This window comes from Canis lupus, chromosome 25, assembly GCF_003254725.2.
Source record: "Canis lupus dingo isolate Sandy chromosome 25, ASM325472v2, whole genome shotgun sequence".
NCBI classification, from domain to species: domain Eukaryota; kingdom Metazoa; phylum Chordata; class Mammalia; order Carnivora; family Canidae; genus Canis; species Canis lupus.
The window spans coordinates 41,986,166-42,004,150 of NC_064267.1; the positions used below are offsets into that span (position 1 = coordinate 41,986,166).

The following is a 17,985-nucleotide window of genomic DNA, read 5'->3' on the forward strand; positions in this document are numbered from 1 at the left end:
AAAAATCTACAAAGAATTCTTAAGACTGACATTTACAACTAGAAATTTCTTCACATGGCATTTACTGAGCAGAATAACTGTTACATATGAGCAAAATGTAATCACTCAGGTGGCCACCATATGGCCATCATGGTACAAGAAGCTATGATACGGTCCCTTCCTTCTAGAAATTTATGGTCTAATTAAAGATATAAAATCAACATACAAAAAAAAAGATAAAGAACATTCAGATGTTACATTATGTGCTGCTGGCTGACAAAATGATTATCAGAAGGAAAAGTGAGATTTAGTTGGTAAAGCAAAAATGTCATGAGTTAAAAGAAGCAGGAGGAGGGGCGCTTGGCTGGCCCAGGTAATTGGGCATCTGCTCTTGGCTCAGGTTATGATCTTAGGGTCCTGAGATTGAGCCCCACATAGGTCTCCCTGGTGAGTGGGGAGCCTGCTTCTCTGTCTCTGCCTGCCACTCCCCTTGCTTGTGCTCTCAATCTCTCTCTGTGTCAAAAAAATAAATGGAATCTTAAAAAAAAAAAAAAAAAAGCAGGAGACAGAGCTAAGGGAAAATGATACCAGAGACATGATCAAACAGGAATGTGCAGGGTCGGGTCAGAGGAACATCTGAAAAAGGTGACCAGTGATTCAAGCCACAGGATTCAGAGGCAGGGACTAAACAGCCCCACTATGGGCAGGCATCAGCATAGAAGAGCTGAGAAAAACATCTAGGAGTATCAAGAAGACACAAACGGTCCAGATCACAGAGACGAGACCTACCATAGAACAGTAGTCAGACAAGGTGACAGTCGTGAAGGGGTCCCTGGGACAGTGGGACCTTATGCTGGCAAGAAATCAGATTTCACTCAGGGAGCCAGAGGAGGCTCAGTGCCTATGAGCTTAGAGAGGAAGGTTCCAGCTCACCATACTGCCAGGAGGCCAGAGACCTCAGAAACCCAGATTGAGATGGTAAAGTTGTATACTCCATTCTCCTTCACAAATAGGAGCTGGCTAGAAAGATTCTGCTTGTATGGGAATGACTTGCAGAGGGTCAAAAGAAAGGAAGCCTGAAGGCTTCATGCAAGTAAGCAAGGTCTGATACCGCAAGAATACAGGGGTAATTTATTTTTTTATTTTTTTTAATTAATTTATTTTTTTTTGTAGTTGCCAGTATATCTTTTTTTATAAATTTATTTTTTATTGGTGTTCAATTTGCCAACATATAGAATAACACCCAGTGCTCATCCCATCATGTGCCCCCCTCAGTGCCCGTCACCCAGTCACCCCCACCCTCCGCCTACCTCCCCTTCCACCCCCCCTAGTTTGTTTCCCAGAGTTAGGAGTCTCTCATGTTCTGTCTCTACAGGGGTAATCTAGAAACAAGTCCAATAGCAACCTACTTATGGGAACGATGAGTTATAGGACTTCTGAGAACCAACCCTACTTTACTGGGTCAGAGCTAAGATGCAAATACACATCCTTACTCCAAGGGCCCTATAACACATCATAATCAGGAAGGTGTTATCAAGGTATAGTAAAGGAATATACTGAAATTTTAAGTGTCCCAACCAATATCGTCTTTCTTTATAGCCTAACTTATTCCAAAAGATCTGAGGAGCTCACAGAAAATGTATACCATTAAAGAGTGAAATACAAATTAAAATGGACATCAGAGGCAGGAAAAATATAACTTAAAGAGTGTGCGGGAGAGAGATAAGCAGGCCATAAAATCTTTGCAGTTGCAAGAGCTGAATTACCAATTTCGTTCTGCATCCCCCTGTGGCTTTTCCGACAAGGAAGAGGAAAACATATATGAAGCATCTTTTACTCCTCATGGGAACCCTTGCTTCTGGCAAGCCCTGGCCTAGACCTAGCCCTTTCCTCCTCACAGCCCTTCCCTGCCACTCCGTGTCTTCCACGCGGAGCCAGATGCTGGAGCCACATGGTCCTCACTGCCACAGGGTGGTCACACACAGCTGGAAGCTAGCCACGAACAAGATGGAGAAGTATGGCAGATGGGGAGGGCCAGTGTCTGGCCAATTTATCCCCTGGTTATTTTTCACTCCTGACAAACAAAAGAATTCATCAAGAAATGGCCTAGAGGTCTGAGGTCTAAATTGCTAAAATAGGCACGTGCAAAAAAATTAATATTGGCCACTATGCATGACTTTGGGAAGCTCTCCCGCCAAACTGCGATGTTAAGAAATCTCCTGTCCCTATTTTTCTACTGGAACTTTTCCTGTTTGAATACTGCCCACCACCCTTGCCCTGATTGGTGTGGTCCTCCTTTGCCCAGTGAAGAGAACCCAGGAAATAAGATTCACACCTGAAGCGCTTAACTTTATATAACTTTGTTCATATCCAAGATGAGAGGCAGTTGGAGGAATGGATAGGATTTTCTGTCACAGGCAAGCTGAAATGAAATCCTATTGTGATGGCCGTTAATCAATTTCTAGCACTATTATTAAATTATCTTAACAACACAGACTCCCGTGCCATCAAAGTGCCATACACTGCACTTTGTATATCCAAGGAGAGCACTTGGCCCGCCCTACCTCCCTCTGGCAGCTAGCCGCTCCTTCCTCTGAATCCTGTGCCCCTTTTGCACGTGTCTTATCTATGACACTTGTTTCTGTCTGTGTTGCCCCATTCACTCAGAAGACCACACCTAAATCACCTTTGCATTTCCAGGCTAGCACAGTGCTTGAGAAATGAGAGGCATGCAATGCACATTTTCTAAACTAACGCAGAACTGAGTATTTCTCACAGCCCTGCTGCCTGCAAGTGTAACTTAATAAAAGGAGGTTCCGTTTCTTGGTATGAGGACATTGGAAGCAGATATTATTTTCAAAAGAAACAACACTAAATGAGCAGAAAATGTTGAAAAGGCCTATGTACTCTCACATGACCACACGCAGTGCTTAAAGCGGTGGTTCTCAATATTTTGGACTCCTATCTTTGACAATCTAATGAACTTTTTGGCTCTGTCCTAAGAAAGATGCATAAATACATAAAAAATCTCTAGTGCAGCAGATTCATGGGATTCTCAAAAAGTGACCTTTGAACACCTGGGCTGCCATAAAACCATGGTCCAACTGAGCTCAGATTAGAAATTTTTGCCTAAGAATAAAGCATCAGTTGGTCCTTTGTTAAAAACTCTGGGATGCCTGGGTGGCTCAGTTGGTTAAACATCTGCCTTTGGCTTAGGTCATGATCCCGGAGTCCTGGGATCAAGCCTCCATTGGGCTCCCTGCTCAGCAGGAAGTCTGCTTTTTTCTCCTTCTCCCTCTACCACTCCCCTTGCTTGTGCTCTGTTTTTCAAATAAATAAAACCTTTTTAAAAAAAATTTTGCTATTAAAAAAAAAAAGTCCGGGGATCCCTGGGTGGCGCAGCGGTTTGGCGCCTGCCTTTGGCCCAGGGCGCGATCCTGGAGACCCGGGATCGAATCCCACGTCGGGCTCCCGGTGCATGGAGCCTGCTTCTCCCTCTGCCTGTGTCTCTGCCTCTCTCTCTCTCTGTGACTATCATAAATAAATAAAAATTAAAAAAAAAAAAGTCCGTATAAACTGTTAGACTACAAAAGACTATATCTCCAATCATGATGCCAGTGAGGATAAATCCATGAAGATCTAAAGCCTGAGGCTATGAAGGACCATTGCATCAGTGCCGTCTTACCAAAGGAAAAATCTCAACCTTCATTGTACCTACTAAAGTACTGCATTATTCCTTCTTATTTGTCAAGAGAAGAAAATAAAGAGAACATGCTGCTTTAGAAACCATTTTGCAAGACAAGAATCTTTTTAAGCTGAAAATATAGAATCAAGGAAACGCAAAGTGCTCTGCAGCTCCCGGGAGGCACAAAAGGGTCATAGGCAGAATGGGAAAACTTCTAATCTAGTTAAGACATCCGTTACAAAGACCTAGAAGTCATTATTTCTAGGGTTCTGTGGCTAATTTAGTAGCTGTAATCCTGAGGAAGCAAGCCCAGCTCCTACAAGGGCATTGCTATGAGCTACAGGTTGCATCATTCATTTCTTTGTGAACTTAAAGCAGATCTCAAACCCTAGGAGCAGCTTTTTAGTAGGTTGCAAATGAAATGCCACTGGTGTGGATTAAACATAAAAATGCACTTATTCTCTGCCTCTCTCTCTCTCCCTCTCTGTGTCTCTCATGAATAAATAAATAAAATCTTTTTAAAAATGCACTTATTTTTACGAGATAAATTAGACGTTAAAAATGTACTAGAAATTATACAAAAAAGAATGATCATGTAAGAGAATGCACTAGATCAAAATGAAAATAATTTCAAAGATGCGGAAAGAAAGAAAATTTCAGATGGTGGTGACAACAGTTTTGGATTAGAAAAGAGAAAGATGTGAAGGGAAAAGCGGGGTTTCTCTGAACCAGCAGGTAAACAGAAGTATAGGTAAAGGGGACATGCCCAGCCTGAGCTTTCTGATCAAAAGAAGAACCATGAGAATATTCCAGGGTTGTCTATGTGTCTTTAAGAATTTATGAGAGTTTAAGAGGATTGGAGAATCTACGTAGACTAGAATTTTTGGCTGGCCATTTTTCTCCTAAACCACTCTAAATAAGGAGAGTTTAAATGAAGCCTTGGAGAGAAAGAGATGCAGGGGACAGGAGGGCTGAGGTATGGAGAAGGCAGGGGAGCGGGGAGGTCCAGATGGGGACAGGACAGGCAGGGGGGTGAATAGAGTTTCCCAAGGAGAAGCACCGGGAGATGTGCCTAAGGGCAGGTGACCAGAGAAAGAAAAGCCTAGAAAAGGAGTCCAACAACGGCGCTTTCACCCTGAGTAAATGTTTTCACACAGAGGCTGTGGCCCTCACCCCTGAGAGTGTCTAATCACAGCAATGCGTCCAAGCAATTCCAAGTGAAAAATGAAAAAAAAAAAAAAAACAGCAACAGAAACCCTTACATAAGACAGACAACTGCTTGTTACAGAAATGCGACTGGAACCATGCATCCTTCCTATCTGGGGACACGAGCCATCAGATAGATAAACCACTCAGTGAGCTCACACACACACCTTGGCTGCTGGCCACCGAGCAGCCAAGGCTACTCAAAGGTCAATTTAGTTACTGACCTCAAAACATTGCGTAAAGCAAATAACTCAGTTGAGAGAAGCATATTTAGGGAAAGCAGAGGAAATGATTAAGGAGAAGGCAGCAGTGTTGATACCGGATGACAACACAGAGGAAAAGGGGTTGACGCACTGAGGCACAGAAGGGAGAGCCACACGCTTCGTGAGATCTTCTATCGTTTCTTTCCATGAAAGAGTATAAATATTCATAATGCAATGGTAACAAAGGGGAACTGTTTTTAAAAATCTAATGGAGTGTTACTGAAATTGGTCAAATATAAGTACATTATCAGACATGCAGAACATTAACAGGCTCTTGGCAAGAGACTTTTAGAAAGACTATTGGGTAGGGGCACCTGGGTGGCTCAGCGGGTGAGCGTCTGCCTTTGGCTCAGGTCGTGACCCTGGGGTTCTGGGATCGAGTTCTGCATCGGACTCCCTGTGGGGAGCCTGCTTCTCCCTCTGCCAATGTCTCAGCCTCTCTCTGTCTCTCATAGATAAATAAGATCTTCAAAAAAGAAAAAGAAAGAATATTTGGGTAAAGCAGGCAACAGTGACCAAGTTTCTCTCCCAAAGCCACAGAAGGGACTCCTCCACTCTGCTGCGCAGAAATATTAAAATCCCTTTGGTCATTGATTCTGTATGTGGAATGCACTGAGAGTGAGGGGCAGAGAGGAGACAGTCCATTCCTGCAAGTGCCTTTCTTTCTAGAAAGGAGCGGCAGTGACTAGGACACAGCACCACGACTCCAGAACTTTACCATCCCTTTGGCGTGGAAGAAGCTTTCTCTCACCCGCGCTGGCCTCCACTTGTTCATCTGTCAAATGAATGCTGTTGTGCTCTTCAGAAGAGTCTCTCGGTCCCTAGCTAAAATGTATTCATTTCTAGAGAGCCCAGTGTTGTAAAAATGAATCATTTTTAAGAAGCCGCCTTTAAAAAGAATTAAACAAAAAGAGCATCAAACACATGTCACTGTAGTAAAGCATAAGACTTGCAAGAGGATTACAAAAGGTAAATCTTGTTTCCTTAAGATAAAAAGATCTCGTAAAGGAAGTGGCTGGCAGTGTGTAGGTGTAGGCAGTCTTGCACTGTGAGGAGGCCAGTCATTCTTCCTCAGAAGGAGCTGGTGACGAGACTGTCCCCTACCTTAAAAAAGAAGAACACTGAAAGACTGTGAGCTCCAATACAAAGATGCATGAAACATTTAAAATGTTCTACTTGGGAAATTTAAAAAGATAGCACAAATTTTCCACATGGAAAATAACAGTTTAGAGAAATAAAGGCTGTTACTCAAAATCCCTGTCTCCGTATCATAACCTGCATCTAAGTCTTGAGAAAAAAAAAATCCTTAATTTAGTTATTAATATACCCAATGAAATTTTTAAAAATTATTCCTCTAAGGAGCAATACACTTCAACCCAAGATAAAAAATTTTTCTGTGGGGATCCCTGGGTGGCGCAGCGGTTTGGCGCCTGCCTTTGGCCCAGGGTGCGATCCTGGAGACCCGGGATCGAATCCCACATTGGGCTTCCGGTGCATGGAGCCTGCTTCTCCCTCTGCCTATGTCTCTGCCTCTCTCTTTCTCTCTCTGTGACTATCATAAATAAATAAATAAATAAATAAATAAATAAATTTTTTTCTGTGAAATTTTTTTATTAGCAAAATGAGCCCAAATTCTGTTGGAGTTCATAAAATTCCTTGAATCTCAAGAGTATTAAATTATATCAGTGCTAGAAAACCCATCTCCATCCTTACCCCCAACATCAGTCTGAAGTTATAATTATGTTACAACCAAAGGTGATACCAAGCGTAAGCTAACATTTCAAATGGATATCTTCTGGTAACACTAATGACATTTTAAATAAAGAGTGGTGGTAGCACATACATTTTTGTGAAACGTTAGCTCCATGTCCTAAGACAGCTTAATCCACTAAAAAAGGAAAATTTAAAAAATCAATACAAAAGAAAAATTGGAACTCTTTACCAAAATATACAAACTATAAACTTGTAGATAAATTATTACAACAGACAGAGAAAGGAAATAACAGTTACTCGCAACGTTTGGGGGAGTAAAATTTAGATTTGACTTGGGCAATATTATATCGTGCTGGTAATCCAATATCCATCTGAACAGACAAATAGGAGGCTGAAGTTAAAGACCCCACCCTCTTTTCCCCACCCTGATTTCTCCACCCAGTGAAATCCCTGCTCCCCACAACCCACACCTCAGTTGGATTTCCAACGACTGGGAAATGGCCTTCTTATCAGAGGAAGGTCCATCAAATAAAAATACAATACGAATTACAAAGAGCCGAGCATTTCATTTTACCAGTTTATCTTCATTATATCTCCATTAAACATATATCTTAGAGAGTATGTCCTGCTGTATACTTTCCACTTAATTTAGTAAAATATGTAGTATATCTCAGGAAAAAAAAAATAGAGTACTCTAAGTAACCTAGAATCATCCCTAACGTTTGTGATGTGCACCTTCGCATCCATTATCACACTGAACCCTCACAATGTCCCTGAGAGGCAAACACTGTCTCTGCCCCTCTCCAGGGGAAGGCTGTTGGAATATATGACCAGACAGGAGGGGGTATTAACAGCAGGATGCAGGGGGCTGCTGGGGTGCACAGGACTGGGATGGCTAGAATCTGAACTTGAGCTTGTGTCAAGTTGAGGCTGCATGAGCAACAAGCTTTGATAAAGCAGCTGATGATACGCGGTCTGCTAAGGGGCAGGAGTTACACGTTCCAACCCCAAAGATGCTCAGTGCTGGGTGAGGGATGAAGACAACGTGGGATATGGTCAGAATGCCAACCAGGGGAAGGGTCTTCTGGAAATTGCCCATGTGTAGCCTTTGGGAGGAGCAGAGGACAGTGGGGCAGGGGGATGCATCTCGCTTTATGAGGACCATTTCTACTCTAGGGCAGAGGAATTGGGGAATGTAATAGTTTAGGGAAGGATAAACTGCAGATTTAAGTATATTCAGGAAAGTGAAGAGTCAAAAGTGACCCAGGAGATGAGTGTGGGGAAGAGGAACCCCAAAGGGAGTTCTCCATGCTGCTTCTGAGTCAGAGGTTCAGATGTAGCAAATGGCTTCTGAAGGGCTGTGCCCAGCATCCTAGGTCAGGCCTGAATCAGGTGACAACAGGGTTTTTCTGAGAGACCAACATTCAGTGTGTCAGGTTGCCCACTAGTCCTAGAGGAAGCAGACTAGAGTCCAAAAGGAAGCAGGTTTGAGCTCTAAAGTGCCAAAGGTCACACATCCATGTTGCCCTGTCTGGAGCTGGGACACAGTCTCAGGGGTTCAGAGCACATGCTTTTTCCATGCTGAGTCACAGGGGACATGCTAGCTTAGAAATCCATGTTGATCATAAGCAAAACCTCACCTAAAATGGAAGAAATAGAGCTGATGTCTAGGACTCAGATTATCTGAGCATAATGCCCCACCCACCATCTGGAAACACCGAACCCAGGTCGGGCCAAAGCAGGTGTGTCTCAGGTAGCTCATTAACTCACCGATGAAGTGGTTGTGCCCTAAGGCCAGCATCTCCTCCAGGAGGACCAGGCCCCCGGGGGCCTGCAGGAGAGTCACACTCCGCCCATCGATGAGGGAGCACTGTTGGAAGCCCGTGGCCGTGACCTTCCACAGCAAGATCAGCGACGCAGTGGCATCTTGCCGAATTCTGAAAATAGGAAGGAGGTAGAAAAATTCATCTTAGAACCAGTCCGACAAAGTGACAAATAAAAATAAGATGACACGTACACCCGCAAAGGTCTCAGGAAATCATTACAAAGGCCCCCATGGGCTTCAAAATAGACCACAAGAAGGACACCCGGGTGGCTCAGTGGTTGAGCAACTGCCTCCAGCTCAGGCATGATTATGGAGTCCCAGGATCGAGTCCCACATCAGGCTCCCCATGGGGAGCCTGCTTCTCCCTCTGCCTATGCCTCTGCCTCTCTCTCTGTGTCTCTCATGAATAAAATAAATAAAATCTTTAGAACAAAAACAAAATAGACCACAAGACAATCCCCCTTTGAATAACAACTGTGACCAATAATAAAGGGCATATGGAGTTCTTCTGGGGACAAATCCTTCCACATTCACACAATCTGGAGCCCTGCTTGAATTTACTATAAACGTGCCGCGCGTCCCCAAACGGCCACCTGAGCTGTGCTGCCAACATAAGCAAAAGTGTGTCACCTCCCATGCTTCAGGCTTCTCTTGCCTTTTGCTTGTTTTCCAGCGTAAAATCAAAGAATGAGATGCTAGAAAGCAAATCAGCCCTGGCCTCGGTTCCCCTTTCAATCCAAAACCCCACAACTCCCACCTTACAGGCCAACGCTCCCCCAACATGCAGCTACTGTCCCTTCCCAAGCAGGTGCTGTCCCAGCTCCCAGCCATTGCACCCCGTGTGCCTGGCTAACGTGCCTTTCTGCAAGGCTCAGCCTGAGTCACCTCTTCTGTCTGAGACCCTCCCTGTCTTCCCACCACCCCACAGCTGCCTCTTCCCTCCTCGTGCTCCTGGAGAACCAGCTCTTACGAGAAGATCTGTGTACTCCGAGGGCAGAGCTCCTGGCTTGCAGCAGGATGTTCAATCAGGGTTTGATCAAAGGTTGAATTCATGAATAAATGAAAGTCCCAGGGGCGGCGAGCAAGCCTTACAAGTGAATTCAGGGCATCCAGAGGTTATTCAGCACTCCCATCTTACTCAGCCTGGGTCAGCCTGCTATTTTTGCCCAGGCCTGCAGCCTAGGAGGATCTTGGAGAACTTTAAGTTTGTTGAGAGGAGAAAAAACAAAAAGCATCTAAAGGGATAGAAGATTAGAACTATCTGGGGCGCTGAGTGGTTCAGACGGTTATGCGTCTGCCTTCGGCTCAAGTCATGATCCTGGGGTCCTGGGATCAAGCCCTGCATTGAGCCCCACATGGGGCTCCCAGCTCAGGGGGGAGCCTTCTTCTCCCTCTCCCTCTGCCGCTCCGCCCTGTTTGTGCTCTCTCTCAAATAAATAAAATCCTATAAAAAAAAAACTATTTGGAAAGACTTGTGAAAGTAAGATCATATGAGCCAGACAGGAGAGTGCTAGGAGATGGTTTCATAAACTTAAAGGAAACTACAGATCCTGATTTCCCTAAAGCTGGCTCTGGACAAGCAGCGAAACACTAGGACCGGGGTCCCCCTGCTGGTGGAACTGGAAGCTGCCTCAGAGGCCACACCTTTCTCCCCAACCCCAGGGGGACTTCTTCCTTGGGCTGGGTTCACTGCCCATCCTGGCTCTAACCCCCAGCAGAGTGAGTTCAAGTCTCCAGGGGAGGGGATGCAGGAGCAATGTAACAAAGTCCCTCCTTCCAAACATTTTGGGGCAAGGAGGGCACAAATGCTTCTGTATAAATGTTAGAGGTCTATAGTGCCCACTGCCCTCTTCAAAGGGAGCTGATGCCGAGCACTAGCTCGCCCAGGGTCAGGTGTCCCTCGGTCTTCTAAAATCTCTGAAGACTGGACAGCAAATTCCCATTCGGTCGCATGGGGTTGGGTAGCGGTGGGGAGGGTAATTGCAACAAAGAAGGATGAGCAGAGGGAGTGTCAGCAGCCCTGGGTCACAGCTCCATCCTGGCTCCAGCCCCACCTGTAGGTCACCTGCCACACAGCAGGTGCTCAGCCCCTGCTCTTCCCGGTGACAGTGGGCAGTATGTAATTCAAAAGAGTTTAAGTCTAAACCAAAACCAAACCAACCCTCTCTCTCTCCAGATGCATGTTTTTAAAAATGAAATTGTAATGTTTGGATTTTAAATTATGCACATGGGGGGGGGCACTTGGGTGGCTCAGTCGGTTAAGCATCTGCCTTCTGTTTAGGTCATGATCCCAGGGTCCTGGGATAGAGCCCTGCACTGTGCTCCCTGCACCGTGGGGAGCCTGCTTCTCTGTCTCCCTCTGCCTGCCACTCCCCCTCCTTATTCTCTCTCTGTGTCAAATAAATAAATATTTTTTAAAAATAAATAAATAAATTATACACATGAATTCAACCAATGGTCCATTAAAATCATAAGGGGCCAAAGCATTCCAGAAGCAAAAGTCATTTGGGAAGTGAAGGCTCTGGCTCTGGATCTTATGCAAGGCCTCAGGGTTTCTGATCGCCCACCTTACTCATCCCACACAATTCCACAATTCTGGATCCCCACTGCAATATTTTCCCCTGAAATAGGTCCTTCTGGGTTTTGAGTGATATAGGCCACATCTCCACATGGAACCTCATCCATGATTCTCACTGGACTGACCAGTTACACAGATGGGCACAACCCAGCTTACAGTCCCCAGTACCGAGCTTCACGGTTTCCAACTGTGGGTGTTCTTACTTGACTGAGGTGTTCTGTGGCACTTCAAAGGACACCAGGCGGCCACCGGCAGAGCTGTTAGAACTGGCATTCCCACAGGCAATATCTGGGACCACCTGGAGGGGAAGAAAAGGGATAAATAAGTCATCGGGGTGTAATGCAAGATAATATTACAAAGCAAAAATCCCATGAGCTGCCTTTAGATGACACGGAGGTGGAGACAGACAGGGGACAAGTGAAACCTTACAAACTCAAAAGAAAAGCTTTGCCATCTGATTTTCTGAAATGCAAAAGCTTTCCTGAGAGCCATCTACCAATCCCTGGGGTGCTCTAACTGGTAGGATACTGTCTTCCAGTTCCTAAGCAGTCACTGGCCTCTGCTCTATGCTCAGTCTGGGGTAATGAGGGGCTAAATGCTTACAGAACAAGAAAGCAGCCCTTAAGGACTGGCCTGCATGCAGCAGCATAAACCAGGAGAACAAGCCTCAGAACGAGCAACAAGCAAGAAGCACCTGGTCTGAGTGACCCTGCTCTGTCCAGAGGTGGGTCTCAGGAAGCACCTGCTAAAGCCAGCGAACTGGGAAGCTGCCTATTTCTTCCCCCGTGGACTACACCTTCATTTTTTAGGTAGCAACATGCCAATGTGTACAAAAAAAGGAGCTCAATGAGGGGAACAATCGTGTTCTTCAGAAAACACAACTGTGAACACCGGAGCCGTGTCCACTGAGGTGGTTCGGACCAATTTATTCATTTATTCCTCATGCTGTGAGCACTGTCTTCACCCAGGAGAGTCAAAACAAAGGGGTATTAAATGTATCCATCATCAGTGAATTAACTGAGAACAATACAGAAATTCTCGGCACTTCCACCCACACCCGACACTTAGAATTTATGATCCAGAAGGGCTGGTAGTCAAATGCCGGGGAGAAAGCCCACCGCCCACCATGGATATTCAAAGATGCAAGTCCGACTTGCTAAATTTGTGTTAATTGGCAACTGTGACATTCCATTTGAGTTCCTTAGAGGCTCCAAATAGCTTCACGTTTCTGAAGCATCGTTAGCTTCGTAAAAAGGGGAAACCCAACTGTATCCCCATCTTCCTCTGGCAACTTTTAACCTGCTTTTTGAATAGCCTAAGAAGTTACAGCATGATAGGAATATGAGGCCTATCTTTCTACATTTACCAACTGTAGGATATCATGTCTTTAAATAAATAGATTACAATGGCCGGCCGGCTGGGGAGAAATTTTCTTTAAGGGACACTTCCTTGATAAATGTAGAATCAAATCTAGTTCACATTCAAGAAGTGAGTCATTCCGCAAGGAGGAATTAAAACCAAAACTTCAAAGCATTTATTAAAAGTCTGAAATCAGAACATGTTCAGTTTTTTTCAGGCAGGCTGAAAACACTGCCCTGCAGTCGGAATATGGCCTTCATAAATTGGGTGGCCATGAAAAAAGAAATGGGTCAACGGGTTAGAACAATCCAAGAAAATAAAAGAAGAAATGAAGCCTTGTCTCTTTCGCAACAATAAAGGAAATTTCTAGACATATCCCTTGACTCTAAAAGTGCTACACAAGATCTATGTGTTTTGTCATTTAAGCTACAAAACCAGTAATGACATACAATCACAGGATGTCACATAAAATACAAGATACAGAAGGGAATTACACTCTTTCCATGTCACCTCAAAGTCATGATCTGGATTTGTTTCCCAACTCTCCTAGCTAGCAAACTTATCTTATATGTTAATCGTCAAGGGTCTGCTGGAAATTCCTCAAAATGAGACCTTCAATGAGCTTGAAAATACAAGCCAAACCCAGCCTGGACAAGAATCAATAAACAGAATCCGTCCCTGCCAAAATAGATAAAATTCAGAAATTGCATTCCCAAAGGCATTCTCAAAATATTCTAAAAATCACTAATAGTGTCTCAGGTTAAGATCATATGGGCTGCAAGACACCAAATAATAAACAAACAAGAAGTTAAGCATAACATTAAGGAGAATTAGGTCAAGGGTGGAGGGTCTGCCCCCAATCCGAGATTCTCTCACAGAAATGTATATGGATATCATTCTAGAAAATAATTTCATTCATTTTCTTTCCTTGCTGACTCTTTGTATGCCCCCCAAACAGTCATAATTTTCAAGCCTCCTTCGTGTAACCGAATGAGAGCTCCCACACATAGGTGCAGATGGCAAAGTCAGACACGGTACCTTGTCAAGGGGGTAACTTCAAGGTCTTCCTTTTTTTTTTTTAAGGTTTTATTTATTTATTCATGAGAGACACAGAGAGAGAGGCAGAGATGTAGGCAGAGGGAGAAGCAGATGCAGGACTCGATCCCAGGACCCCAGGATCACAACGTGAGCCGAAGGCAGATGCTCAACCACTGAGCCACCCAGGTGCCCCAAAGGTCTTCCATCTCCTTGCCCATGTCAGGACCCCTGGAATCCTTTAAACCGCTCCGGTTCCTTACATAACAACATATGCAACAAAATGTTCTCACCTCCACTTGATCCCATTTCATTTCTACAACTTTCTGCCCTGTTTTGGGCTGCCAGGTGGGCAGGGTCACGGTGGCCTGAGAGCGGGGCAGGATGATGTCGGGCTCCTGGGTGGCGGGGACAGGCTGCAGCTGCCTGGGGGCCATGGACTCGGTCCAGCCGTTGGCGGGGAGGCTGGGCAGGGCCTGTTCACAGTTGGGACCTTCATAGCCTTCGTTGCAAACGCAGAGGTAGCCCTGGGAGCCGCTGCTGCTGCAGTTGCCATGGTGACAAGGGGTGCTGGCACAAGGATCTGCCACGAGCTGAAATGAGACCAATAAATGGGTCAATTATGCCTTCGTAAGAAAGCGCTGCCTTCGCTGGGCAATTAGCTCCGTGTCTCGGAGCTGCTGCTCTAGGAAACTGTGTTCCTGCAGAACCGGCGGTTTACGTGTCTCTAACTACTGGTGCTGTCATAGGGGTGCCCCCCAAGGTCATCCCAACCCTTCCACGCAGAACAGGCGACCAGCAAGAATGTACCTAGGGGAAGAGCTTCCCCAAACCCAAGTCCCTAAATAACGTTGGTTTTGGGAAAACGTTACTGAGAAGAATTTTCTAGGGCAAGAACATTTCAAACCGAGGCTCATTAGGAAGATGCCAATGTTGAGACTCTGGCCGGCCAGTCACACGACAAATGACACTAAGGATCTAAACTGGAACCTCCTTTTGCACCTTCTGGACCCTTGCAAGGTTGCCTTAGGAGACATGACCCCCCAAACTAACTTCTCTCCCCTAAAGAGGATGCTTACCTACGTCTCCCGATCTCTACCTGCTGAACAACCCTTTTTTAAGGTGACGTTATTGAATCAAATCTTCCAAAAAATGATCGGCCTGCATGACAGCTGTCAGCCAGAGCAGAGCATTGGGGGACACTCACGGGAGGCAGGATTTTTCGAGAGTTTCTACCTCGTTATCGTGGAGGGGGATCATAGAGAAATGTGATCGTGGCTGGGTACGGAGGATAAAAATTCACCAGCAGGTCTTTAAACTGTGACGATGCTTCTGAGTAAAGTGTTTATCTCTGAGGCCTTTGCTGACCCGTGAATCACCATGTGTCACGACTCTAGACGTGCTACAACATAAGGGACCGGTCACCCGCTCCTCCTGAAGACAGCTCGAGGGTTCGCACATGTTCTCCATGCTTTATTCAACTATCATTTGCTTCTGTGAACAGAAAATTAGACCTCTATCTGATGTGTCCCTGGCTTCTCAGGGCTGATCCAAAAAAAAAAAAAAAAAAAAATCAAATTCAGTGACGAAGAGACTGCAGAGAAGTGAGACCCTCAATTTCTCCTGTTGAAATGAATTCACACATAAACACACATGGAGAGAATTCCACTCGGTAAAACAGCTTCCCGTCCTGCTAATTATCCTTGTCCGACAATTTCCAACAAACTCCTTAAGGAATATTGAGGGATTCTGGACCGAATAAAATGAAACTCCAAAAATGTCACAACATTCTCCGCGCTCCCTTGGCAATTCCTTTACAGAATCTCAGTTAAAAGGGGATGGGTTGGTATCTGGAGAATTTAAACTTATTTAAACTGCAAATTATTTTAAATATTTACGATCATTATCAACTTAAAGTAAAACCCAGACGCCTTCCAGAGTCAGACAAATCTCTCCCTGATCTGACCCCTTCCTGTCTCCCCTCCTCCCTTACACTCTTCCCTCCTCACCTTCTTTCTGTCCCTAGACTATGCGCCGAGATCATTCCCACCTCAGGGCCTTTGCATCTGCTGGGCCCTCTGCCTGAATGGGCTTTGCATGGCTCTCTACTTCATTTCACAAAGTTCTCTACTCAAATGTCACCTCCTCAGAGAAGTCTTCCCTCACTACAAAATCTAAAGTAATGTTTTCTTTTTCTCCCACAACCCTGTGGGCTCTGCGGGTGCAGGGGCTTTATCTACCATGTTCATGGCACTACTCCCAGCATGTCAAGGAACACCGAAAACATGGCAGGGCTTTTTTTTTTTTTTTTTTTTTTTTTTTAAGTGTTGACAAAATAAAGAGATCAGCTGATATTTGGAAGGCAATGCATGACAAGACACAGATGTGAAGGGTTTTTTTTTTTTTTTTTAAGCCACAATATTGTTTTCTCCTTTCTGATTTATTTTTAGGAAGTCTTCATGGAATGGGTATCACTTCAAGAATTATTTGACAGGAAGGAGAACTTCATTAGCCAGGAGAAAGGGGACAGATAGCCATGTTTCTGAAATCAACCTTTTAAAACAACATCTGAGGTTGACCTAGATGTCACAAATTAAGACACTGAACACAGGCCTGAACACAGAACAAGACATTTAAGTGATTTAAGTAAATTGAAGAGATAATTACAAAAAAATTAATTCTGGAAGTCCAAACCTCCATTATGAAGCTTGGAGGAAGACATTCCTAAGGCCAGGACCACCTATCTGATGGCCAGAGAGGTCCTGAGGCTTTTGCTCCATGGCCACTGCCCACTGCTGGCAACAGCCCCAGAGAGGCACCAAGAATGCAAAGCACAGCTCTCCATGTGCACAGAAAAGGCTACCAGGCATGATACCTACTGCTCCGTCTAAGGAGGCCACAGAGAGTTTTCAAGGGACATTGCCAAATAGTATCTCATTTGTGCTCACAGCAACCTTGAAATAGAGAAGGACTTTCCTGAACCGTATCACTGTTCAGAAACAGGACAGAGTGGAGTGACTTATCGCAGCCCCTACCAAAGAACTATGCCAGAGCTGTGCCTCTGACTTCCAGCCAAGAGTTCTGTCCACAACACAGCACTACAACTTTGATAATAAGTTATCATCACACCAAAAACAAACAAACAAAAAAAACCCAATCTCTGTGAAGAAGGCCAATGGTCAGGGTTATATCTATAAGCAACAGAAAATATTTCTGTAAGTAAGGATTAAGTGTAGACAAACCAAGGCACTTCTTTGGAATAAAAGTATAATGATGATACTCAACAAATATTGATTGAGGTCTTATTATCTGATACGAACTATATCAGATCTGGGAATAAAATTGCTAAAAAAAAAAAAAAAAAAACAAAAAACCTAAACAGATGCAGTATGTGTCCCTATAGAGTTTATACCTAGTAACCTAGTATGAACACCAAGAACAACAACTGCAAAACTAGTACTACCTGCCATTCACTGGGTACTTCCTGTGTGCTGACACCACAGTCAGCATTTTACATTTCCAGGCACTCTTCTACCTCAGGGCCTTTGTACTGGCTGTTCCCTCTGCCTGGAACTCTCATTTCTTATGGCTGCCCCCAAACCTCCTTTGAGCCTTTGCTCAAATGTCATTTTCTTTAAATAAAAAAAAAAAAGATTTTTATTTATTTGGCAGAGGGAGAGAGAAAGCACAAGCCGAAGAAGGAACGGCAGAGGGAGAGGGAGAAGGAGGCTCCCCACCAAGCAGGGAGCCCAATGCGGGGCTCTATCCCAGGACCCCAGGATCATGACCTGAGCTGAAGGCAGATGGCTTAACCGACTGAGCCACCCAGGTGCCCCTAAATCTCATCTGGAGGACTTCCCTGGGCACACAATTTAAGCATGCCACGTCTGCACCCCTTTGCACTGTTAATTCCTCCTTCCCTGCTTTATTTTTCTCCAAAACATCTATTATGTTCTAATACGTGGTGGGGGAAAAAATGTCACCTACTTATTATACTGATTTTGTATCTTTCCCCACTAGACTGCAAACCCTGTGTGGTCAGATTTCTCTCCCCTGTTTCGCTCACTGGAGTGCCCCCACCTCACCCTAAGAACACTACACGGCACATGGGAGCTGCTGAATGAATACCGACGATGTCCTATGCAAGTAGCTGTAGAGCCTGTGAGGTGTCCTGCTACATGAAATAGAATTAGGACTCTCCAGGGCCCCCTCCCAGGTCTTGAAAAAGAAAATCAAGGAATGCCTCACATATCTGTCCTAGAGGGCTTTAGAGCAATTTAATAACTTTATTTTTTTAAGATTCTTTAAATATGTATTTATTTATTCATAGAGACACACAGAG

General features: G+C 44.7%; 1 protein-coding gene across 1 annotated transcript in view; it reads right to left on the reverse strand.

Moving 5' to 3' along the window:
* Positions 1–17,985, reverse strand: part of DNER (delta/notch like EGF repeat containing) — a 312,868-nt gene that overhangs the window by 164,480 nt on the left and 130,403 nt on the right. The window contains exons 2-4 of the mRNA XM_025463331.3: positions 13,937–14,236; positions 11,453–11,547; positions 8,617–8,783 (exon numbers count right to left, since the gene is read on the reverse strand). Coding sequence (XP_025319116.1) covers positions 8,617–8,783; positions 11,453–11,547; positions 13,937–14,236 — 562 coding nt within the window. The remainder of the gene's footprint in view (positions 1–8,616; positions 8,784–11,452; positions 11,548–13,936; positions 14,237–17,985) is intronic.